Here is a 26590-nt window from a genome sequence, read left to right as displayed (position 1 = left end):
TGTGTTTCGATTTGTAACCGAATCGAAACAGCCCTGATTCAATTTGGATCCAAATCTGACCCATCCGAATCACCCCAAATTTGATTCGGATCCGAATTGTGGCTGGTCCGAATCGAATCAATTCGGGTTTTGGATCTGTCCTATTAATTTCCCCAGATTCCCAGCTTTCGGTTTTTTTGTGTTTTTTTTTAAAGCTATGCTCTAGCCCTTATAGAAGTAGAGTTATTAAGCAAAATGTGTGGTCACTATTTTTTAAGTGTTCGGATTCTTTGGTGTATAATAACTTTCACTAGTTGGCACATGGCAGTTGACAATTGGCACTGTCTGACAGTCAAAATGAATAGAAGAAATGAAGGTGTGTAATGAATCCTCATAAGGATTCATTGAGTGAAAGTTATTATACAGCAAAGAATCCGAACACTTAAAAAATAGTGACCACACATTTTGCTCCATAACTCCACTTCTATAAGGGCTAGAGCTTAGCTTTTTTAAAAAAATGAAAGCTGGGAATCTGGGGAAATTAATAGGACAGATCTGAAACCCGAATCAATTAGAATCAAATCTGCCGAGATTCTATTTGTACCCAAAACTAGCCAATGGACCACAGGAGTGATTCGTTTTGTCTCCGAATCACCCAAATCATCTAGATTCGGGTACAAATTGATTTGTATATGAATCGATTCGCACATCCCTACTTCATGACCCAATATTGGATATTTGTTGCTTTAAGTCTAAAGAATAGGTTACACAAATGCATTAAAGTTTAGGAGGCCTTTATGTTAAGTAAACTATAGATTTTTTTCTGTCGTCCCTGCAGTTGTTTCTCACTAGAAAGACAGATAGCTGTGTTCAAGTGAAATCTGTTACAAGCTTGGAGTTACTAAAGTGAATCATGTAGCAGGGTGTAAAGCTGAAACTACATGATACAGCAGATACTGGGCTGTCATCAGATCTCCTTTTCTTTTTGCCCTTCTAATTTCTTTTAACTGTAGACTAGTTTGATTGATGCTGCCCCCCCACCACATGATTACAATGGGAACATGCTGAGATGTCCTTCATGGGTGTCCTGACACTCTTCCAGCAAATCCCTTTATCACATGAGGGTGATGTTCATCTGAATAGCTTCTCTATATGCACACCAAATACTTGTCCAAACAGGGGCTATGTGATGGAAGACATCTCGATGGGTGCACTCTTGACGTGTCCCCTTCCTGATCACATATTGACCACCTTGGGAATAGGTGGGGAAATATTGTCCAAATCAACCCCATGTTTAAATTGTGAAGAGGAAATCCAGGAAAAGGTCTGCAACAACAAAATCAAAATGCATGGTACACAGGAAGCTGCTTTATAACAAGATGGACTATTGTTCCTTGTTGTTTAGTATTGTCTGCACTGACTGTTGGTGGCTGTTCAAGGTTTCAGGCAGGAGTATCTCTCAATCCTACATGGAGATGCCAGGGAGTGAATCTGGGATGTTCTGTATGTAAGCAGATGCTCTGTCACTGAACTATCCCCTAAAGGGAATGAGGCTATTCACACGATGGGAGAAAATCAGGCTAGTGGAGACTAGTCCGATTTTCTCCCATCATGAGACCCACCAGGCTCAGCTGCGAGCCCGGTAGTTCTATAGCGGGTAACCCGCTAAACTACCCCGATGTTTAAACCATCGACGCAAGCACTCTGCAAACCTGTTTTTTTCAATCGTGTGTTGCCATGCTGTGGCAACTCATGGGTAGACCCCAAACTGGGAGGCTTAAAAGCAGCCTCCTGGCTTGGGGGGTCTCTCCAGCATGCCCCGCGCACTCTCACAGGGCATGCTGGACCTTCCAGGAGCCGCGTGGCACCCGATCACCCCAGCCCCTGCCGGTTAATGTAATGGAGCCGGCAGTCGTATGGACGGCCGGTTTGGTCACCCAGAGCAGACTAACCGCTTGTCTGTGGGAAGAGCGAGCTTAGCCCGCTCTCCCTACAAATCCCATCCAGGCTCTTCTCACTGATCATGAGAAGAGCCTCAATATCTTACAGCAGATAGTGCTCACATATAATCATCCATACAAATGCAAGCCAGCACAGATTCTGCTTATCAAGTGGGAGAATTCATACTTCTACCACAAGACCAGCTCTTCTCCCCACCCACACCCACCCCAGTTGGGGAGGAATACTGAGAGTTGTGTCCAGAATGAAGCTGAGGCGGTGTTCTCCTGAAATATTTCCCTCAGGGAAACTGCTTTCCTTAATTTCATTTTCCATGTTATAAAATCTAGAGAAACTTAGAAGCTCTTCTCACAATCAGTGAGAAGAGCTTTGAGGCTAACTGCAGGGAAGGAGGGTTAACCTTCCCTTCCTTGTAGATGATCATCCATTGGTCTCTGGGCGGACTAAGAGAGCCCAGTCCGGTTTTGCTCACTCATGTGAACCACCGGGATTGCACCCAAATTTGGCTTGCTCACACATGTAAATAGCCTCTTTATGTGACATGATATAATCGTATGCATCCAGGGGCAGAGCCACTATTGTGTGAATGGATTCAAAAAACCTGGGCGGCCAATGGAAAGGGCCATCAAAGCCTGCATGGAGGTGTGGCTAGGGCTCTGGAAGAGCCCCGAGTGAACTCCCCCACACCCAGGCTCCAGAGAGCTCCGAGTGAGCTCTCCCCTGTCTTTTTCAGGCAGCATTTGCTGCCTGACAGCCTTTTATTCCCCTTTCCCTCTTTCCAGCGAGTCCTGCTATGCTGTCTCATAGTGGTGGGGGGTGTTCCTGGGAGGGTTGAGCGAAGTACACCGGGAGCTATACTCCCAGTAAGGTCACCCAAAGCACGAAGGTCATCCCAGCTACCCAGCTAAAGCAAGCAGGCACCTATATTGGGCAGCAGTGATAGAGGAAGGCGCTGGAAGCAGATGGTCACTTCAGTGACAACAACATATGCATCATTTCATACTGCGCAGGAGAAGGCAATGGTAAACCACTCCTGTATTTTACCAAGAAAACCACATGGATAGTAGGCATATCAGCCTGTTACTCCTATCGGACCAATAATGATTGCACAGTCCTAATAAATTGCCCATACAGCTCTTAAGGGGAAAGTGCTAGGAAGGACTACCTTTCCCTATACTCCATGCATATGTTCCCTCACAACTTTTCAGACATGACTGGGGTTTCCCATGGTTCCAGCTCCCTTTAAGAATCCTCCCTGGCAATGTGTACAGCACCACTCTGTGTGGAAGTGACCAGTGGGAATGGCCACCTCTGCACGAGGCCAGGGCCAATGTGCACATTATTTTGTGTCAGTCCTTTGAAGCACAATAATTGCACAGGCCTATTGAACACCGCACGTCACCATCTCAGAACGGATATCCTTTCATTTCATTTTTTATAATTATTATTATTTTTAATCAGGTAAACGTTACCCGTGAAGATTTGCCTGGGGAAGATCCAATCTTTCTCCGTACTTTAGGAAAAGGAGACTGGTTTGGAGAAAAGGCCCTCCAGGGGTAAGTATTAAACATAACCTAGAAGCTCTTAAGGTTACAGTACTTCAAATAATAATATTTCATTAATTTGTCTTGAATGGTTGAAAAATTAGCAGTGTGATCAACCCATTATAAGTTATCATCAAAGAAAGTAGACCCCTCTGGCAAGATTTCTCTCATTCTTTTTGTATTAAAGAAGAAGGATTATTTCCTGTTTTAAGAGTCCTCAAAATAATATCTATACCTTCATTAAGAGGTCAAATGATCTTTCATTATAATCAACATTTGTGTCAAGCAGGAATTCAGACAGGTGGAACAAGGTGGGGGGAGTGCCCAGGGACATAGCTAGGGGAGAGGGGGCCCGTGCTCTCCCTGGTGTCCCCTTAGAGTAAGGGAGATAATGAAGATAATAGGGAGGGAGGGAGGGATCTGGGGGGGGGCTCAGGAGCTGGGGGGGTTGTGGGTTCTTTGAACCTACCTGCTCAATCATAGCTACACCCATGGATGTGCCCTAAAGGCAAGGAGAGTGAGGACCCCCAGCTTATTGGTTCATATTGACAACATTGGTGGACCAGGGTGGGTGAAGGGGGGAAGAAGGAGTAGGGCCACAAGAGTGTTTTGTCTGAGGTTATCTTTCTTTGGTCCTGGTGTCAGGTTTGATACCAAATTATTTTGAACCTGCTTTTGCTTTTAGCCTACTTTCCAGTAGACTTATGAGATCACCCAGCATTCCATGTCTGTCTGTCTGTCTGTCTGTCCAGATGTCTGTCCATCCAGATGTCTGTCTGTCTGTCCATGTGTATATGTGTGTGTCCCTATCAACTTTGCAATGCCTGGACCAGTATGAACCAAATCAGGTACAGTTGTAGGGACACATGGAGACACCTCAATGACATAGTTTGTGATGATGTTAACTATCTTAATTCAAGATGGTGGACATGTAAACATCTGAAGTGCAATAGGTCTAACTTGTGGATGACCTAACTGATTTGAACCAAATTTGGTACATTTGCAATTAGTGACACACAGGGACACCTCAAGCATGGTTTGTAATGATGTTGTCCACCCCAGTTCAAGGTGGCGGACACCCCAATTCAAGATGGCGAACATTTGAGGCACAATTGGGCTAACTTGTGAACTGCCTAAGTGATTTGAACCAAATTTGCTACAGGTGTAAGTACACATAGGGATGGCTCAAGATTGCAGTTTGTAATGATGCCATCCATTAAGGGTGTGTAAACCAAACCGAATCAAGCTGGGCTCAAGTTCGAACCGGTTTAGCTTGAGGTTTCAGTCTTGAGCCCACCCAGCCCCATAGTGAAGCCAGTCCGAGCTCAAGTCCAGCTGGGCCCAACTCAAAGAGCTGGCTCACGGGCCAGCACAAGGGGCTCAAGGGGTATACTTGTAATTATGGTGGGGGCATGAGAAATGGTAGCGTTTACATTAAAGATAAGGTGGCGGAGATGGCTGCAGCCACACTGAGGACAACAGCGGCAGGGATGGCAGAGCTCGCGGTGGGGGCTCTTCAATCTCCCTCCCACTGCTGGCCTCCCAGATGACAGGCCAGGCAGGCTGTTGCCCGCTTTGGGCCTATGCACCAACACGGAGACCATTAGAGTGACTTCCATGCATGTGCAGAGGCCATTTGTGTCACCAAGCAAATTTATGTGATGAAACAATTGGGCACACACAGAAGTCACTCTAATGGTCTCCATGTCTGTACAGAAACCCAAAGCGGGCCGCAGTCTGCCCAGCCTATCATTTGGGAGGCCAGAGGTGGGGTTGGAGTAGCCCCCACCCCACCATCCCTGCCACTGCCTTATTTTTGAGATGATTACCCTTTCTAGTGCCCCACCCATTTACTTTAAGGTAAGCCCTTTATTTGTAAATGGGAATCCTCGCCGGATTCCCCTTTTCCAAGTATACTCCTGCAGCCGGCTCAGTACCCGGACCAGAAGCAGCCCTGGCTCGATTGAGCCCGAGCCACCCAAGGTGGCTTGAATCCAGTCCAGATTCTAGCCGAGCCAGAAATCTGGTTCCGTTCACATCCCTATCATCCACCCAGATTCTAGATTGCAGAGACATGAACATCTGAGGTGCAAGTGGGAAACAATTTGGACCAAATTTGGTATAGTTGTAGTGACACATAGGGACACCTCAAATGCATAGTTTATGATGATGTCATCCACTCCAATTCAAGATGGCAGATACATGAAGTGTAATAAACCTTTTCATTTACTACTGGAACAGCAGATATAATCAGCAAACAGCAATTTTACATGTTCAGTTATGTTTCTGTTGTATCATTGTATGATCTACACAATCCCGCTTAGAAAGGTCCAGGGATTGGGAGAAGAAATAACTTCTCCCCTCACTCACAAAGACCAACAGCAGTCCTCAGCTTCTACAGCATAAGCTACTCAGCCACCTTAACTGAGCTGAGGGCAACCCTTCCTTCCCACCAGCCATTTAATAACAGTCCTGGTACAAAGTTAAGTGTCCTCAGTTTGTGAATTATGCATGCACACAACAAACTTTCATTAATATTTAAGCATGAATAAAGGCTGGGATTGGGGGAAAACAATATCTAGGAAAGTGAGAGAAGGGAGGGGGAACAGATTGTTGTTTATTTTTGTTTTATGGTGATATCTCCTTTTGACATTAGAGACAGGTTTCTTGTGGCATTGGGGTCTGGCAGTTTCTTTATTTGTTTGCTTTGTTTTTCTTCCTCTTGAGTATGCCTTTTTGTTGGGACATACCTTGCTTCCCTCCAATCTGCATACGTTACAATTTACCCAGCAATGAAAGAGGCTTACACAGCTATTTATTTTATTAGCTTATAGCCTATTCATTCTTATTTATTTATTTATTATTTTATTATTAAATCTTTTATACTGCCCTTCCAAAAGGCTCAGGGCGGTTTACATTAAAACACCATTAAAATCAGTTAATAATTAAAACAAAAATTATAAAGCATAAAACAACGATTAACAATTAAAAATATCATAAAACAACAATTAAATAATCAGAACAATTTAAAAACAAGTTTTAAAAAGTTGAGAAAGCCTGGTTGAAGAGATGTGTTTTCAGGTGTTTTCTGAAAATTGCCAGAGATGGGTCGGATCGTATCTCAGCAGGGAGCGCATTCCACAATCTCGGGGCAGCAGCCGAGAAGGCCCGTCTCTGTGTAGCCACCAAACGAGTTGGTGGCAACTGGAGATGGACCTCCTCAAGTGACCTCAATGGCCGGTGGGGCTCATAGCGAAGAAGACGCTCTCTTAAATACCCAGGGCCTAAGCCATTTAGGGTTTATAAGTTATAACTAGCACTTTGTATTTTGCCCGGAAACCTATTGGCAGCCAGTGTAACTCCATCAACAAAGGAGTAATGTGGTCTCTCCGAGATGACCCAGAGACCAACCTGGCTGCCGTATTCTGAACCAACTGAAGTTTCCAGACTACGTACAAAGGCACGTAGAGCACATTACAGAAGTCCAGTCTGGAGGTTACCAACAAATGTACCACTGTTTTGAGGTCATTGATCTTGAGAAACGGGTGCAGCTAGCGTATCAGCCGGAGCTGATAGAGAGCACCTCTGGCCACCGCCTGAGAAACCAAAGAGAGACATTGATACAGAAGTACTCCCAGACTGCGAACCTGTTCCTTTTGGGGAAGTGTGACCCCGTCTAGAACAGGCAGATCAAAATCGTCTCTAGAGTTCCAACCACGCACAATAACTACCTCCGTCTTATCTGGATTCAGCTTCAGTTTATTCTCCCTCATCCAGCCCATTACTGCTTCCAGGAAGGCATTTAGGGAGGGTATGGCAACTCCTGAAGAAGTTGACATGGAGAAGTAGATCTGGGTGTCATCAACATACTGGTAACACCCAGCTCCAAATCCCCTGATGATCTCTCCCAGCGGTTTCATGTAGATGTTAGAAAGCATTGGAGAGAGTATGGAGCCTTGAGGAACACCATACATAAGCTCAGATTTTGAAGAGCAACAATCTCCAATCAACACCATCTGGGATCTGTCTGAGAAGTAGGAGCAGAACCTCCCACCCCCAACACCCTCAGACATTCCAGAAGGATACTATGGTCTATAGTATCGAAAGCCGCCAAGAGATCCAAGAGGACCAACAGAGTCACACTTCCTCTGAAAATTGCCAATTGGAGATCATCCATCAGGCCGACCAAGGCAGTCTCTACCCCATAGCCCGCCCGAAAACCAGTTTGAAATGGGTCTAGATAATCAGTTTCCTCCAAGACCGCCTGGAGCTGAGAGGCCACCACCCTCTCAATTACCTTGCCCAGCCATGGGAGATTGGAAACTTGCCTATAATTGCTCAACTCTGAGGGATCTAACGCAGGCTTCTTTAGAAGAGGTCTAATAATTGCCTCCTTAGCAAGGAGGCATCCTGCCCTCCCTCAGAGAAGCATTTATGATTTCTACCAGGCCGCCTACAACAGCCTCCCTGCTAGATAGAACAAGCCATGTTGGACAAGGATCAAGAGGACAAGTGGTAGGCCTCACCACTCCAAGCAGCTTGTCCACATCACCAGGAGTCACAAACTGAAATTGATCCAGTCGAATCGTATAAGAGGAGTTGTAGGACACCTCCAGTTCAAACAAATTAATTGTGGAGTCTCTATCTAGGACGGCCCAAATCCGAGAGATTTTGTCTGCGAAAAATTCATTAAACACACCACAGCGGGTAACTGATGCTTCCAAATTCTGGTTCAAGGGAGAGGGAGCAGATACTAGTCCCCTCACAACCCTGAACAACTCCTCCGGACGTGAACTCGCAGAGGCAATACAGGCAGAAAAGAACCGCTTCTTTGCTGCACGTATAGCCTGAGCATAGATCTTTAAATGTGTTCCATGTCGTAATCTGTCAGATTCGAGTTGAGTTTTTCTCCACGTGCGCTCCAGTTGCCTACCTTGCTGCTTCAGCCCCCGTACATCTTCCGTATACCAAGGGGCCAATTTTGAAGCAGGTCAGAGGGGACGCTTAGGAGCAATTGTGTCTACTGCCCTGGTGAGCAAGTTGTTCCAGTTCTCAACCAGGGCATCAACAGGATCACCAGCAGAGCCAACATTAAATCCCTCCTAGGCTTCTTGGAATCCTACCGGATCCAGTAACCTCTTTGGGCGGACCGTTCTAATAGGCCCCTCGCCCCTGCAAAAGTGGAAAGCGGTTGTAAGTCCAACCTTAACCAGATGGTGGTCCGTCCATGACAATGGGGAGATCGTAGGAGTCCCCACCCACGGAACACCACCCTGATCAGAATAAAAGACCAAATCAAGCGTGTGACCTGCAATATGCGTCGATCCAGAGACCGCTTGGGATAGGCCCATAGTCATCATGGCCGCTATGAACTCCTGAGCTACCCCGGACAAATTGGTCCCAAAATGAACATTGAAGTCCCCCAGCACCAAAAGTCTGGGAGACTCCAATGCAAGTTCCACGACCAAGTCTGTGAGCTCAGTAAGGGATTCCGTTGGGCAGCGGGGCAATCGGTACACCAACAGAAGTCCCAATCTATCCCTGGTCCCTAAACTCAAGTACACACATTCAATATGGTCTGATACCCTGACAGGGACCCTGGTAAGGGAGATGTTATCCTTATAGACCACAGGCACTCCACCTCCCCGCCCACGTCCCCTCACCTGCTCCTCTACAGAATATCCTGGCGGGAGAAGCTGGGACCAAACTGGACCACTAGCCTCCCCCAACCAAGTCTCAGTAATACACATCAGGTCGGCCCCTTCATCCATGATCAAATCATGGATGAGTTCTGATTTATTTTGGACTGACCTGGCATTGCAGAGGAGCAAGGTAAGGTTATGTGGGTTGTTGGCAGTGCTCCCCGAGGTCAAAGAGCTGGCAGGACAGCCAGAAAGGGGGACAGCTATTAGATTTCTTACTACCCTTCCTCTGGAACAGCCTGCTGATCTGCCGGCTTTTCTTCTTCTATTCCCCACCACCACCGGAATAGCTGCCCCACCTTCAACAAAGGCACTCCCTGGCTCCCCATCTCCAGACAAACCCACACACATTACAACTTCAACCCAACCTCAGCACAACTTAAAACTGATTAAACAGAAGCCCCACTATTGAATGCCTCCCTCTATACAAATGGTTGGACAAAGTGTCCAGCCCTTGCCCTTGTTTCTCCCCCAAAGTGGCTCCCCCAAAGGGGTGACCCCCTTTGGTGTTGCCCCTTCGGTGGCAGGCCCGCTGCCACTGGCAGTCTTCCTATATAGGCTGAGCAGCAAGCTCAGCAGGTGGAACCAGGAAAAACTGCCCAGTCACCCTTACAGCCCCAGTCCTGCAAAGCCTCTCCGCAAGCAGTCCTGGGGGGAGACAGATGGCAACCAGGGAGGGCAGAAGAGAAGAGGCAGGCACCCCAGTCTCACACCCTGGGGAAGATGGTATCCTCTCTCTTCTTCTCCAGCAGGCTTCTGAGCTTACCTAGCAGTAAGCCCCACTGAATTCAATCAGGCCTAATCATGAGTAAACATGCATAGCATTGGGCAGTTAGATTTGTGCCCTATCTATTTCAAAAGGTGAAGGCAGGTTATCACTGGGCCCCTAAAATGGATCCCAACTGTACTGAAAAGACATTTTAGGAATTTTAGAATGGTAATTAACAAGAAACTAACTCTTCAATAATTCGTCTTTCCATTATGAACCTCAATTCTCTCTCTGCCCCCTCAACACACACATTAGTTCTGCTCTGTTCAGTTCAGTCACACTCTGATCCCAAAGCACAGCAAGCAAGGCTCTGCCATTGGCCACTGGGTCCTAGATAGTGGGCTCCTCCCATCCCTCTTCTTTGTTGATCAGCCTTGACTACAGCAGCAGTCTTTGTTGCCTGGTCATCCCTGAGGGGGGTGGAGTGTCAGCCCACTCTGGCCAATCATAACCCACTCTGAAACACCCATTCTAGAGTCCATGTTCCATGTGCTTGCAAGGTGCTGTGTATGTGTGTGTTCCTATGCGTGCACACACACGAGTTTTTGCTTCTTCTGTTTTTTGCTCTTTTTATTATATTATTTAGACATATAAAATACATATTTTAAAAAATGATTGCTCTATGATTACTCAATAAATATTTTGTTTATAATCCTGTGCATTCTTAATAAGCATTAAGCCACATAGAACAAGGTTGAATTTTTCAGTAAATATGCATAAAGTTAGTACTTGCCAAATGTAGAGTTTTGTTGTGCAGTTCGATTAAGACTTGTAGGGAATATATAGCATATGTTTTCCTAAAGATTATCTTGGCACACAAGCTGCAGAGTATCCCTCCTCCGATGTTACTGTTCTATATTTATTCTTTGTATAAACTATTTTTCATTAAGAATTTTTGACATTTTAAGAGAATAGATCAGGGATTCTCAAACTTGGGTCCTCAGGTGTTATTGGACTTCAACTCCCATAATCCCCAGCCTCAGTGGCCTTTGGTTGGGGATTATGGGAGTTGAAGTCCAATAACACCTGAGGACCCAAGTCTGAGAATCACTGGAATAGATCAAACTAATCCATTTCAGCAAGACGTCCAGATGTTCAGAGTGAAGGAAAGAATACCATTCAGCAGTTTGTATTTATATTACTTCCACAAGGCCAGTTCTTATTTTGTAATCCCAAAAGTTAAAACTTTTCATTCACAGATACTTGTTACTTGATTAAGTTAAAATATTCATTGATAAAGACCCATAGGCAATTTGTTTATATTAACATATTCAACTCAAAAATACCTTGATTTTTAAGAATAAGGTGAACACTCAGGGTTTTTTTTTTAAATCAAGTATTCCTAGTTTATAGGAGAATGTTTAATTATGTTAATGCTTTTTGAATTAAAATATATTATTGAGCTCCTGCAGGGCCCATCATTATAACTGAAAGTTTGTTATGTTTGGGAAAGTCTTGATTTCAGCGATAGTGGTTAAATTGTTGAGAGATGTCAGTGAAATATGCTGTTGAATAGTTTTTAAAGATAAACAGCTGGCATATTATTTTCAGATTGTTTCACCACCACCTCCCACCTCTACCTTCACTTTAGCATTTAAGAACAACATTTCAGAGCCTGTTTGGCATTTTAGCTGTGTGTTCTCCATCGATCCTCATATTGATCAAGATCTTCAGCCAGTGATGTGAATATTTACTCATCGATTATGAAACATTAAACTCTTTAAAATCCCAGCTTTGGGCATCTGCTCAGGTTAACCAAGAGGACAGGAGTTTCTGCAGCATGGCTCCTTCCAGTACCAAATGAGTAAATTAAGAATTCTTAGCCAAAAAAGTGACTCTCAGGCTACAGGTCTGACACATTCATGTTGCCCTAGTTTCTTGGGCTTGCAATGCTGGTATGGGGAAGAACCACAGCATAGGTTTCTTTTCCCAAGCAGCTTGAGCTTCTCACATACAGTGGCATGGGAATAAGCCTCACTCTCATGGCTCTCACATCATCATTGTATTGTAAGGAGGGCCCTAGGAATGTGCATAAAATGGATTTTGCATTTCGTTTCAAGCTTAAAACAAAACACAAAATGCACAAAACATTTCATCAAAACAATGGCTAAGCCAGCTGTTTCAACAAAACCAGCTCAAAACTTCCCGATTGCCTCAAATGTTTCAGCCATAGGTAATAATGGAGAACTCAAAACACCCCATTGTTCCCCATGGGTAGTCCCTAGGGACACCAAAGTGGTTGTGTGTAGGGCACCCAACGCTCAAAATAAATGGGGAAGCAGGCAATTAAAAAAAAAACACCTTTCCTCAAAACCCCATAGAATCCTAAACCCCCATATATTCCATTAAAAATGTTAAAAATCACCCACTTGCCCATTTCTGTTGTGGATTGGGTGGTAGGTAGCACTCATCATGCCTTACCACACAACCCACTTTGGTGTCCCTAGGAGCTACCCATGGGAACAATGGAGTATATCAAGTTTCCCATTGTTCGCTATGGCCAAAACAAGCTGTACTCATGGAGCATACACGACAAGTTTTTCATATCAATTTGCAATGCATTTTCAACCCTGGCTTGCAAAACACTGCAGATTAGAAGCAAACAGTAAAAGGGAATCTGTCTCTCCCAACACAGGGCACACATTTTTCAAACACCGTCCAAAAATGGCCAAAAAGGAATCACTGACCCAGAATCCAGTCCACTGCCAACCACAGCGCCTGTGCTGCTGTAGCATCATTGACACAAGTTGCTCTCTAACATACAATTATACTCCTTGCTTCAGCATTGCAACAGCAGCCACAACAGCACTCTTAGCAGCAAGCACAGCCATATGCTCAATTTGAGCAACTTCTTTATCCACATTTGACTGAGGACACCTTGCAAACAGAATGCAGATTGCAGAGCAGACCAGAGCAGTAAGTGAAGCACAAATTAGTCTCAAGACCAGACATAAGCTCATCTTACAGTAATCACCAACAAAATATGAGAAAGAGAGAGAGAGCACTAACTGAGATACCACTGTCCATTTCTCTCCACAACAGTATCACACACAAAAAAAAACCACAACTCAAGACAGGCCGGCACCCAAGTTCTGTCTTTGTCAATCGGAGAACTAGAAAAACTAGATAATAGTGATGTACATGAATTGAGATTCGTACACTGACCTGAAGCTCAGCTTGGGCACTTTTAAAAATGAAGAGTGCAGGTCTGTACCTGCTCCTCTGCCGCTCACCACAACTTCCTGTAGTGGCCTACCTCCTCAGCACCCCTCACGTAGCTCCAGCACAGCCTCTGCTCATGCTCCAATAATACTTCATTGTACATCTCAGTCAAGAACATAAAACCCTTATATAAAGTTTATATTTATGTTTATACTCCATGCTGTCTTCTCCATCAAATTGCTAACACTATTTAACAGAAGCTCCATTGCCTACCACTTTCCTTTAGTTCTCCAGATGTTGATGAACTACAGCTCCCTTGATCCCAAGAATTACTAAATTATGTCTCGAGATTATGAGAGTTGTAGCTCAGCAACAGCGACATTTGGAGAGCCGCATTTTGCCTACCCCTGAACTAGTTTGTTTTGCTCTTCCACTAGTTCCTGGTAAATTCCTGTGCCAATTCTGTTTTTGTTTATTTCAAATATGGGTATGATAAAATTCAGTTTAAAATGTAGGACTTGAAGGTTATTATTATTATTATTATTATTATTATTATTATTATTAAGTTGGACTGCATGAAATTTCAACCATCGTTTCCTAGTGGACCATTTATTTATTTATTTATTTACTCACAAAATTTCTATCCTGCTTTACCTACATATTCAAAACCATGGGAAAGTAAAGCAAATAAGGCATTATAAAATGATCACAATGTTCGAAAACCCTAAGTAAGCAGCACTATTTAGATTCTCTTTAGAAGATAGTCCATTAATTATGGCACTACCATAAAAGTCTGGTGAAACAAGAAGACCTTTTGACATTTCTAAGTGCTTGTGTGATCAGGCTGTGGCAGTCTAGTTTGGAAACCTTCTTCAGAAATATTAAGGGAAGCATGAAGAAAGTCCTGCTGCAATATTCTGCAAATCTTTTTTTAAAAGGCACTTAAGTAGGACCTCCCAAGTGATTGCAACATGCAAGGTACTCTCTGGAATGTACATGATCCATTTGATACAAGCTTTGTAATTTGATACAAGCTTTGATACAAGCTTTGTAAAGCCAGCACTTTGCTTTGTGTCTGAAAGCTGAACAATGAAGTTATTGCAATATAGCTTATAATATCCCTATGTTAAGAAGCTCACAGTGGCATTGCTCAGCTCTTCAGATTTCCAAACAATCTTCAGTGGTATCACTACGTAAAGAATTTTACAGTAGTCCCCTAAGGGACTGATAACAACATTGCAGTTACAACTACCACATAATAAATCAAGCAGCATAAACTCCACAGACTAGTAAGCATCTGAAGAAGGCAGAGGTGACCAGTTATTGGCAAACTAAAAACCAATCACAGCGTTCACAGAATTTGCCCCAGTTTGACAAAGCATGTGAAAGTCTGAAACTTCTGTTTAAAAGCTGTACTTCAGATGGAATAAAATTCCAAAAGATAGGGGCAATGACAGAAAAGGCATGTTCCCATGTTGTCCTGTGGAGGAGGACCATGAATAAACAGGCTGGGCAGATTCAAGCGGGATAAGGCAGTTCTTCAGGGAAATCTAGGCCTTTAAAGGTAATAATCAACACCTTGAATCGCTCCCAGAAGCTTCATTCTCAAGTCCTCCCATCCACCCCTTTTCCAAATATGAAAGAGCAGTCTGTATGGATACCCACCAGATACAATCCATATTCACCCTACAGGGAATTGCAAATACTGCACATACTGCTCTCTGTGTGAAGCATATGTGAAATCTTTTGTAGCCACATTATTTTAAAAGGTTATTTCTGTGCATCTACTGTCAATTACATGGACTGGAAAGAAAATGTACCACCACCACAAATACTATTACTATTTATATACTATTACTATTCATATACTGCTTTTCAACAAAAGATTGCAAAGCGGTTTACATAGAGAAAGAAATAATGAGGTCATTCACACAGTCGAAAACTGTGCTCTACCTGGGTTTGGGAGCTGTGTGTGCTCCCAATTTTCAGTTGTGTGGAAACAAAGTAAGAGGAAAACCTGGGTGGATGTGATTGTGTGGAAGCAAGGTAGGAGGAAAAGCTTCCCAGGTATTCCTCCTATCTTGCTTCCACACAGTCACATCTACCCAGGTTTTCCTCCTATCTTGCTTCCACACAGCCAAAAATTGGGAGCACATATAGCTCCCAAACTTGGGTAGAACACAGTTTTCGATTGTGTGAATGACCTCCATAAATAAGATGATTTCCTGTCCCAAAAAGCTCACAATCTAAAAAGACACACAAGGTAGACACCAACAACAGCCACTAGAGGGGTGCTGTGCTGAGGATGGATAGGGCCAGTTTTTCTCCCCCTGCTAAATATAAGAGAATCACCACTTTGAAAGGTGCCTCTTTGCTCAGTTAGCAGGGGTATACAAATAATACAGAAATCCCAAAGGCTAGGGGGAGGCACACATATTGGTTGGATCGTGCCTATTATAGTTTATTTTTATCATTTGATGTACAATATAAATTACAATTTATCACACACATTTTTGGTGTGATCCAGTCAAAATTAAATGCTTTAAAGTCGTGTTGATGCCAATGGGAAAATTTAAACATGATCTGAGCACTCCAGTTAAAATCAGTGGCCTACAATGCTTCATTTGAGTTGTATCAGGCTCATAATTTGTACTGTACTCCATCAAGAAAACGTTAGCTATTGCACAACAAAAAAAGTTATTGACATTGTTTTAAATATACACTAATGAGAATATAGCTTTATGAAACAGGTACTTTAACAGGTTGACTTAAATGTACTTTAAGTTTTTACCCACAAGAGATAGCTATTTTTATATGACTGAACTATATTGCTGATGTTAGAGGAAGCCTCTAGTCTTCCCACTTACAAGTGTTATAACTGGAAGAAGTTATCTTCTCAGTTATAGGTAACGAACTGGAGTGTTAGTTACACTTTTTAAATTTTATTGATGCCAAAAAAACCTGCATAGATAAGACCCAAAAGACTGAAAATTGTTTTTTTATTTTATAGTTTTATTTAAAACTTTTAAAATTTAAAATTTAAAAATATTCTAAACTAGCTAACCTGAGCACCTGCGCTCCTAGTTCTCCCTGTCTCTCCTCCCCCATCTTCATTTCTTTCTCCCCTTTCAGCCCCATTTCTTTCTCCCCCCCTCCAGCCCCATTTCTTTCTTGCCTCTTTAGCACCATTGCTTCCCCCCACCCCAGCCCCATTTCATTATCCCCGCTCCGCAGCCCATTTTCCCTCTGCGGCCTGGCTACTTTTCCTCAGCAGCCAGCCGCCGCTTCTCCTCAGCCAGCTGTCTGCCAGCCTGGGGGCGGCCGCTTCTCCTTCACAGCCACCTGCTGGGGGCTGCTTTCCCTGCACAGCTGCCTGCCGTCCTGGCGGCTGCTACTTCTCCTCCACGCCTGCTTCTCCTCCCATCCCCATCGCTAATCCGCAGCTCTCGCGCAAAAGCTGCCACGCATGGGATTAACGATGGGTAAGTTTAAGAGAATTAGATAGATAGATAGATAGATAGATAGATAGATAGATAGATTAATTGAAGTAATAATAATAAAAAATGAAACGTTATATTTGTTCCTGACCTGTATTATATCTGCTGTTTCTCCCTTTTTTCTGTTCTTTTTAATTCTTCTGCAAAAATTAAAAATAAATGTATAGGAGGGGGGAGTAAGAGGAAGAAACCATGCCATCTCAAACATTTGCTCATACTTAAATCTCTGCATTCAGTTTTCGAAGGAACCTATAGGATTGGCGACGGGGGGGACGGACATTAATAAGCTGCAGGGTTTATTTCTGCAATTGTATTGGTTTTTCTATTATAAATCCACTTCAAACTCATTTCTTGTAGATAACTCGTATGATCTACATGGTTATGAATAATTTGCAAACATGTTAAATGAGATTGTTTTAGATTTTTAGAATGTGAGCCCTTTTGGGACAAGGAACCATTATTTTGTTTTATTTCTTTTGCTGTGTAAACTGCTTTGAGAATTTTTTTGCTGATGAGTGGTATATAATTTTTTGCTGATGAGTGGTATATTTTCATAATAATAACTCCAACAATACAGTACAATAATTATATATATGAGGGGCTGAGTTTACTACATTTTAGCAACATTTGAAATATTAGGATAGTCTAGAACAGCCTCACATGCATCTACAGCATGAAACAAAAAATTCTCTTCATAGCATGAGTAAGATTGGATGTGTTGCAGCCCTGTTTAGTCAATGGAAGTATCTCACCCTAATCATGACATCATATCTCATCTCCCATAGAAAAGATGGCATTGCATCCCACAACATTGCACCCAACAGTGCAGCTATAAGGAGAAGGGCTTTGGTAGGACTCTTTTGGTAGGTAGATTTTGGTAGCCAAAATCTCAAATGTAATGTCTTTTATAGCAAATTTAGCACTTTTGGGGAAAGCAAAACCAAAGTAGAGGTATGCATGGACTGGTTCATGGTCAAACCAGTCCACCGAGAACCGGGCTGTTTCAAGCAGTTGATTGCGAACCACTTTAAACTGGTTTGAGCTGGTTCATCAATTTGACTGGCCCAGCCAGTTGGTCTAACTGTAACAGTTTGTCGAGCAGCAGTTTGGCCTGAATTCAGACTGAATTCAGTCCAAACTGCTGTGAATGCACACCCTAAACCAAATCACCCTTAGTATTAATGTACACCTTTATCTATAACAGTTCTCACCCCAAGTCTGCCACTTTAGTGCCATTCTTATAATATATTGCATCCTCGTTTCTGCAGTCAGATATCACATCATGCACATGATCACATTGGTTAGGGAAAATGAAAACTAATTTTTTTGCCCACACTCAAATGTCTGAAGGCACAGGCAAGTGTCCTAGTTTCTGAGGTCTTGCAGGTTGCTAACTAGCAACTGATAGCTAATGAGCACTCATAGTGCTCTAGGTTTCTAGAGTTTCCACAAAGAATCCCATGATGGAACAGAACATCAGTACATTTGTCACATTTCAGAATGGTCAGATTAGTGGACCAGTGAGCATATCCGTAGAAGCCATTATGTGGTGATGTCACACCTATTCAGGAAGTAAAACATAGAAGTATAGAAGTTGAAGCATGGTAAAGTTTTTAGCAGGTTGAAATGAATGAAGCTCAAAGGAGGGCACTCGATTTAGAGAGTTGTGAATTTGCTTGAAAAGTTGTTTTGGCTTGGCCCTAGATGTCATCAAATTTTGAAGCAAGCCTTTTGGAGCTAAGGGATGTTAGCCTAAGGTCAATGTGAATATATTTTCATGTAGGTCTGGTGTATTGCTCTGATGCTCATCTACTTAAATTGTCACTCACTCGGTGTGCCTGTATTTTTAGGGGCACAACTGAGCAGTCTCCCAAGGGAGGAAAGCAGGTCTTGTGGTAGCAAGCATGAATTGTCCTCCTTGCTAAGATGGGTCTACTCTTGTTTGCATTTGAATGGGAGACTGCATGTGTGAGCACTATAAGATATTCCCCTTATGGGATTGGACCACTCTGAGAAGATCACCTGCATTATTGCATGTAGAAGGTTCCAATTTCCTTCCTTGGCATCTCCAAGATAGGGCTGAGAGAGACTCCTGCCTGCAACCTTGGAGAAGCCACTGCCAGTTGGTGTAGACAATACTGATCTAGATGGACCTATAGTCTGACTGAGTCAGCTTCTTATGTTTATGTCCATGTTTAGGAAAGAGAAACTCTCCAATTAACCTTAACACCCTCTCACACTGAATTACAGTCATGGGCACTGCCTCAGAGTTGGGGAGCAGGGAAGTATATTCACTCCATTCCTTCGACTATCAGTGAGAGCAAAGGTCCGTGCTCCTCTCCAGGAGTCCTCCAGACCAACAAACCCCATCCCTGTTGATCATCTCATCTTCGGTAGCCCCTGCCTTAAATAAAGCCCGACATTTAGAACACTACACCCCCCTTCCAGCTTGCTCCTTCTCCCCCGGCCAGGCAAGTGGATTGGCCACCCAAACCCTGACTTCCCAAGGGCCCTTTTTCTCCAACTCCACCCCCTTCACTAGCAGGTCCACACAGGGCTGCAGCTGTGGGGCCAACGTCATCACTATTCCATCTCCACACTCTGCTGCCTCTCGGGCTGCCCTTGCCTATCCCCCAGCAGCTGTTGCCTGCCTCGACAAGCCCTTCCTGGCTTCTGAAAGGGAATTGCTGGGGTTGTCCCGGCAACTGGAGCCCTCTGCTTCTCTCAACACCACCACCACCCCCGGTTTGGCCGGGTAAACAACTCACGGAGGAGGATAGGGAAGCCCAATCATTTCTAAAATTACTTACCATCTTAGAGGATACTGAGTGCAAATATGGAAGCAATTCACACTCTTCTTGAATCCAGCAGTACCACCATGTAAGGTGGCAAAATCTCTTGGGACAGACCTGGGCTGAGAGTAAGGAGATGCTGTATTCTGTGGAGAAAGAAACAAATATCATGGAGCAAGACTTTAAGCACAAATGCCAGATACCAGCACAATCTGAATTGTCTCTTTTGGGTGGCTGGCATGCCCAGAACTTATAGAAATAATATTTTAGTCATTGAAGTCACATTAAGAGTGGTTCTTAGAAGATGTTTTAGTGCTCAGGCACAGATTTCTGAGTAACAAATCCCTCTTTTTCCAAAATTCATGATGGAACACATGGTTCTGGATCCTCCCCCTCTCACCAGAAGATTTGATTTTATAAGAAACAGGCCTGTATATGGATTCTATGGATTCTGTAGATGTATGGGGCCTGTATATGGATTCTATGGATTCTGTAGATGTATGGGGAAATACGTATTTAAATATGTGCTTGACAGCATTATATCTCATCAAATGTTTGAGTAGAAAATACATACAATACTTGAAACTATTCAAATATGGATTTTTTTTTTAAGCAGCAGAACATAAAATTCAAGGTGGGGTTAATGGAAGAGAATGGAAATCAAAGGAAACTGTGTGAAGTTCACATGTAATGGAAACCTAGGAATCTATCAGTCCCAACACGTACACAAAACATGATGAGTGTCTTAAGTATGAAAAGTGCATGCATGTAGAAGAATAACTTTACCCTTTAAAATACATGCATGCTTTTGATTCCCTGTTACCTGCATGGTGAAAATAACTGGGAAGTGATTGAGTGTTAGGGTTCAGTCGTGGACAACTGACATAGGAATCTGGCATAGCCCGGAGATGAAAGTTTGGGCGGTATGTAAGTTAAATAAATAAATAAATAAATAAATAAAACAGACAAACGTCTGCCACACAATACACCAGATATAACTGTAGTCGAGAAGAAAGCAAAACAAATCAAAATAATCGACATAGCAATACCAGGTGATAGCAGAATAGAAGAAAAAGAAATAGAAAAAATAATAAAATACAAAGATCTACAAATTGAAATTGAAAGGCTGTGGCAGAAGAAGACTAAAATAATCCCAGTAGTAATTGGCGCCCTAGGTGCAATTCCAAAACACCTTGAAGAGTACCTCATCACCATAGGGGCCACAAAAATCACCATCAACCAATTACAAAAAGCAACTTTACTGGGAACAGCCTATATTCTGTGACAATATCTATAATAATAACAGCAACAACACTGAAAATAAAATTCAGCCATCCCAGGTCCTTGGGAAGGACTCGATGTCTGGATAAAACAAACCATTCAATAACACCTGTCTGTGTAAACAAGAAATGATAATACTCTTAGATGTGAAGGAGGCTGGTCAATGTCAGGTGCCACACTGAGCAACCATGTTTGAACCCTCACACACAATCCCTTCCTGGTCATTTTCACCATGTTGCAATGAAGGCCTTGGAAAGGATATTTAGATGCTGTGATGTGTCTATACCTACAAAGATTAGAATCGTTCGGACAATGGTTTTCCCTGTGACACTCTATGGATGTGAAAGCTGGACTTGAAGAAGCAAGATAGAAAAAGTATTGACACTTTTGAACTTTGGTGCTGGAGAAGACTTTTGATGATACCATGGACAGCAAGGAAAACAAACAAATGGATCATAACTCTCACTCGAGGCACAAATGACCAGGCTCAAACTATCATATTTTGGACACATTATGCGAAGACCCAGCTCCCTTGAGAAGTCCATAATGCTGGGGAAAGTTGAAGGAAAGAGAAGAATAGGACTGGAAGAGCAGCAAGGTGGATGGACTTGATTACAACAGCAATGAATTCAGCACTGTGAGACTTTAAAGGCCAAGTTGAAGACAGATCATCCTGGAGAGAACCTATCTATGTGGTCTCTAAGAGTCGACACCAACCTGATGGCACTTAATCAATCAATCAATCAGACACCTGGGAATTGAGTGTGCATGCCTTCTCCTCCCCTCTCCACTGCTCAGCATTCAGCAGCATAACTACAATTGCTGGACAGTAAGAACTGGCTCCTAGTTGCCATGTGTATTTTAAAGGAAAAATTCCTATGATTTACACATGTGCCAGTCTTTTATTACCTAATGCAATATGCGTGTATGTTGTTCCCTATTACGTGTAATCCGACTACCAGCATACTACATTTCATAGTAAATGTATAGTTCTATAGATGTATAGAAGTGTGTGTGTGTGTGTGTGTGTGTGTGTGAGAGAGAGAGAGAGAGAGAGAGAGAGAGAGAGAGAGAGAGAGAGAGAGAGAGAGATCAACTTCTGGAGAGGGGGGAATCGGGATCACCACTACACTGGTGGTGAAGGGAGAATTTAACCCTTTCCTGCTGCCATGGTCCTAATCCAGATCATGCAGCTTCCTTTCCCTCTCACACTCCGCAGCTACTTTCTCCCATGGGAAGTAAGCTCCACTTAACGTAAAGTTTTATGACAGCGGTTGTCATATTGTTGTGGCCTGCAATGTGCACACTAATTTATTTGGTTCCACTGTCACAACTATTTAAATAGCTTTTTGCCACTTTTTGAATCACTGCTGTACACTGCAAAACCTGATTACTGCTGCCAAGACACCAGTAGAATGAATTTGCACACTGTGAACAACTGCCTCCTTTATACCACCTTCAGCTCTGAAATAACGATCATTTTTTTCTGGCATTATTTTCATGTGGGGAGAGCTGCTGTATTGATGGCAAGTTTAATTTTGCTGCTGGATGAGGTTGATATACTTTGCTATCTGAGGAACCATTTGAAAAATGCACTGGTCCATTCTGTTTGCTGATATACATTCTTTTTCCCCCGTTAAAAAATCTTGTTAATGCCCTTTTGTCCACTAGCTTTGTTATGCTGCTCTGTGTGTGACATTTCCCATTATAACAGCTACTTTATATGGTCTGATAAATATCTACAATGTGTTCTGTATCATTGTCACACAGCAGTAACTTAAATTAATGCCTTAGTAATCATTTGTGTGTTCTGTATGCAGACAAGGGAGAGGAACATTTCTAAAGAGTTCTCCCAGAAACTAGGGCTGTGTGCAAATTGCAATAATCGTTGCTTACATTTCATGCGGTTTTGCATAAAAAAGCATTTGCTTTGTATCTTCTTGCATCCTCATGCTTCTCTGCCTAATATGCCATTTTCTTTTGACTGTATTTGCTCTAGAGCACGGTTTCTTAACCTTGAGTCTCCAGATGTTGTTGGAATACAATTCCCATCATCCCCAGACATGGCCTTTGTGGCTGAGGATGATGGGAGTTGTAGTCCAACATCTGGGGACCTAAGGTTAAGAAACCCTGCTCTAGAGTGATGAGACGTTACCATAGGTAGTATGAAAAAATGCATTATGAAAGGTGTTAGCTTCTTCAGACGTAGAATTTTATGGAGTATAAAATCTACAATAAGTTCTGTGGGCTGAAAGAGGTGCCAGCTAGACACATTTGAAAGCTTTTCCTGAACATCTTACAGATGATGCTCTTTTACCGGAAATCAATATGTGTTAAAGCAGTAAGTACTTCAGCTTGTGGAATGCTGATGTGTGGGTGTGTGTGTTGGGGTGTGTGTGTGTGTGGGGGGTGTATATATATTATTCAGCAGCCCAAAGGGAAATATTAAATTCTAATCTTGGCTATTCTCTGATCTCAAGACCTTGTGAGAGGTCTTGTGGGATGACAACTTACTTCTTATCCTTCATATTTTGCATCACACAAAAGGCTTAACCAGAACAAAGTATGATATTATTTGTCTTCATATGGACCAACATCCCAAAGCTACTACAGTATAAAGGATTTGCCTCACAATCCAAAGTATCAGATAGGTCTTGTACAGCAGAAATTTCCTTTTTACAGCAAAATAAATAAAGTGTATGTTCCTCTTTGATTTAAGCTCAACTGTTGAAGCTGCAAGCCACCTTAAGTGGTGCAGCAGGGAAAATGCTTGACTAACAAGCAGAAGGTTGCTGGTTCGAATCCCCGCTGGTACTATATCGGGCAGCAGCGATATAGAAAGATGCTGAAAGCTATCATCTCATACTGCTTGGGAGAAGACAATGGTAAACCCCTCCTGTATTCTACCAAAGAAAACCACTGGGCTCTCTGGGTGCCAGGAGTCGAAATCGACTCGACGGCATACTTCACCTTTACCTATTGAAGTTGCAAGACTCTGTTCAGCAGTCTTGATGGGGGTGGGTAGGGGGAAGCAGTGCCAAAGAAAGGGGAGAATTGTTAGGATGGGTCATAGGTAGGACTGATGGAATGAAGGGAGAGTGCTCGCTGGAGTTTTCTGGAAGATGTACAGACAGGCTTATCTCAAATATTACAGAATAACTGCTTTCCATACTCCCTATATTCCTCTATTACCAGAGCAGAATTAAAACAGAGTTGCAACAAAATTCCATGTTGGTCCAAAGCTAAATGTGGCGGCCACATGCCTGCCGGTGTCATGCCAGGAGAGTGCCGCCAGCGCACCAAGATAGCTGGGAAGAGCTCTGCTTTGGGAACTGGCGGTGAACAGTGGGGGAGAAGATCCCTGCTTAAAGGTGTACGGGATGTGTTACGAATCGCCCTTTGAATCACAATTCATGTACATCTTTATCAAAACTTGGAAAAATTATATTCTGAAATCTGATATTTGCTTTTCAAAATACATTTATGAAGTTTATTGACATAATTTAAGCAGTAGCACAGCTGACACTGTTCAGCCTAAAAATCATTTTGAAGCACAAAAATTCAGAACTTACATTTGAATCCATCACTGTTTTTACTATGGTTTTACAGCATGTGAAGGAAAATAGCATCCCTGTCTATGAGTGAGAAGATATTTTTCCTATTAAATTATTTTAATCCATTTCTTTGCAAGAGGATTTTTTTTTTCTTGCTAGAGTAAAATTTTCATTTTTCTCAGTTTTGCCTACTTCCAATTTTGCATGACTTTACCAAATTGTCCAGAAGGTGAACTTTTTATTCACTTACCTACTTATTATTTGTTTATTTTGATATTTGAGGTTATATGACTCCATATAATTATCAGGGTGTCTTGCAGTATAATAAACAATACTGTAAGCAACAATAAAACACATTATTTAAAAGTATTATGACAAAGATAACAATTAATGATCTTTAAAAAGCAAGACTTTCTTAACAAAGCTGTCGTGTTTAGTGGGAAAACAACAATGTTGATTTAATGTTAACAGTAGTTATTCCCACCTTCTCTGTCAACAGTAATTCGACTGTGTTATTCACTGAGCTGAGATACATTCTTGTTCAGAATTACTTCCCATGTCCCCTTGCGTAAAATGTTGAAATACTTTCTTCCATGTTGCAGCCTTAGTGCACTTCAAAGTAATTATTTATTTATTTATTTATTTATTTAACATTTTATATCCCGCTCTTCCTCCAAAGAGCCCAGAGCGCTGTACTGCATACTTCGGTTTCTCCTCACAACAACCTTGTGAAGTAGGTTAGGCTGAGAGAGAAGTGACTGGCCCAGAGTCACCCAGCTAGTATCAGGGCTGAGTGGGGATTTGAACTCGGGTCTCCCCAGTCCTAGTCTAGCATTCTAGGCACTACACCACACTGGTGGTATTACAAGAAGGCAAAAGGCACAATAGGCCTGAAGGATATACTGCGGAAGCCACATTGAAATGAAGTGGAGTTGTACAAGACTTCTTGTTCAACTCCCCTGTCAGAATTATGGTCAGCCCCTGGAATTTGTTCAAGTAAGGGATTCATGTGTGTTCAAGTAAGGGATTCAGGTGTGAAGTAAAGAATTTGAGGTCAGCATGCTTGAAATATTATTCTGACAAGGGCAGGATCATATTGAAAATAATCCCCAGAATCTCAAACTACAATGGGAAAATACACCTACTTTTTTTTTTGTCACACACATGCAACATTGTAGCACTGTAATGCAAAGATAAAATCTGAAATAAGACATTAGAAATGTGAACAGCACCTTGCTATCAGCACAAGGACTTTGTTGTCACCACACAGGAAGTACGGAAGCACACTTAGCAGATCCATAGTGAAACTGTAAAGTTTAATCTAGGATCCAAGAGGCTTCATGTTGCAGGATCTGATGTTGCTGAGTCTCCTTTTTGCACTTGAAGATAGCTCGGAGGTCTGAGCACATAGACTAGCTCATTAGGTTAGGTCCCAGTCTAAGAACATTAGGTTCCTGACTCAAACCCAAAGATGTGGCATTCATATTCATCCTAGTCGGATTAGCGTAGGAGAACTTCCTGGTAGGTTTTGCCCAACATTTATAAGGCAGTTGCCCCTTTCTACTAAATTTCAGGTACAAATTGAAGTTCTATGGGAACTACTTTCCCATCACAAACAGAAGTAAGCTGCTCTCTCAGTCTGTTGTTTCACAAATACTTCCTATTTTCTTCTTAGTTTGACACACCGACATAAAGCTTATTACAAATCACCTGTAGGGACAGATAATACAAGTTTTAATTTAGTAAATTAATTGCCATTTCTCTCAACCCTTGCTATGCCTGAACAGTTGTATTTTAATGCCACTTGAATGCCCTTGAGCAAACTTATCATCAAATATCAACTTGGTATATTGCATCTAGACACAGTTTGATTATATAACACCATGCCTTTCATTTTAATTTCAATAGTTGCTGGTTCCTTAACATAATTATCTTGGGTATTTGTGGAAGACAGAATTCATTAGACAATGTATAAACCAATATAGAATTCTTAGGTCATGTCTGCTAATGATCTTGGTGTACTACAATAGATTACCATCACTAGGGTTATGTAGTCTAAACCTTTCATGATCGTTTGAGAGAAGGTTTGGAGCTTGGGACACGGTGTGAGGGCTGAAGTAACGTTTGCTGTGAGAAATTTCATATGTCATAGATAAGATCTACCAGCTGCTGCCCAGACATTATTTATTGGTCTGTGTAAAGACTCGGCTTTGAGGTGCAGAAGCAGAATCATTTGCACCTCAACCCTGGTCCCACACAGAGGCAGACACTTCCCCTGCTTCTATCTCACAAAGAGGTCCATGCACAGCACTGGAAAAGGACCATCAAAGGGAGAGATGCTGCAGGAAGCC

General features: G+C 42.6%; 1 protein-coding gene across 2 annotated transcripts in view; it reads left to right on the top strand.

Moving 5' to 3' along the window:
- The window catches only part of PRKG1 (protein kinase cGMP-dependent 1), a 1007212-nt gene that overhangs the window by 727687 nt on the left and 252935 nt on the right, over positions 1 to 26590 (top strand). For both annotated transcript variants that reach the window (XM_053305274.1, XM_053305273.1), the window contains exon 7: positions 3400 to 3494. In XM_053305274.1, the coding sequence (XP_053161249.1) occupies positions 3400 to 3494 (95 nt within the window). The remainder of the gene's footprint in view (positions 1 to 3399; positions 3495 to 26590) is intronic.

The sequence above is a fragment of the Hemicordylus capensis genome, chromosome 3, assembly GCF_027244095.1.
Source record: "Hemicordylus capensis ecotype Gifberg chromosome 3, rHemCap1.1.pri, whole genome shotgun sequence".
NCBI lineage: Eukaryota > Metazoa > Chordata > Lepidosauria > Squamata > Cordylidae > Hemicordylus > Hemicordylus capensis.
Note: the sequence above shows the minus strand (reverse complement) of the source record. Positions and strands in the feature narration are given on the sequence as shown.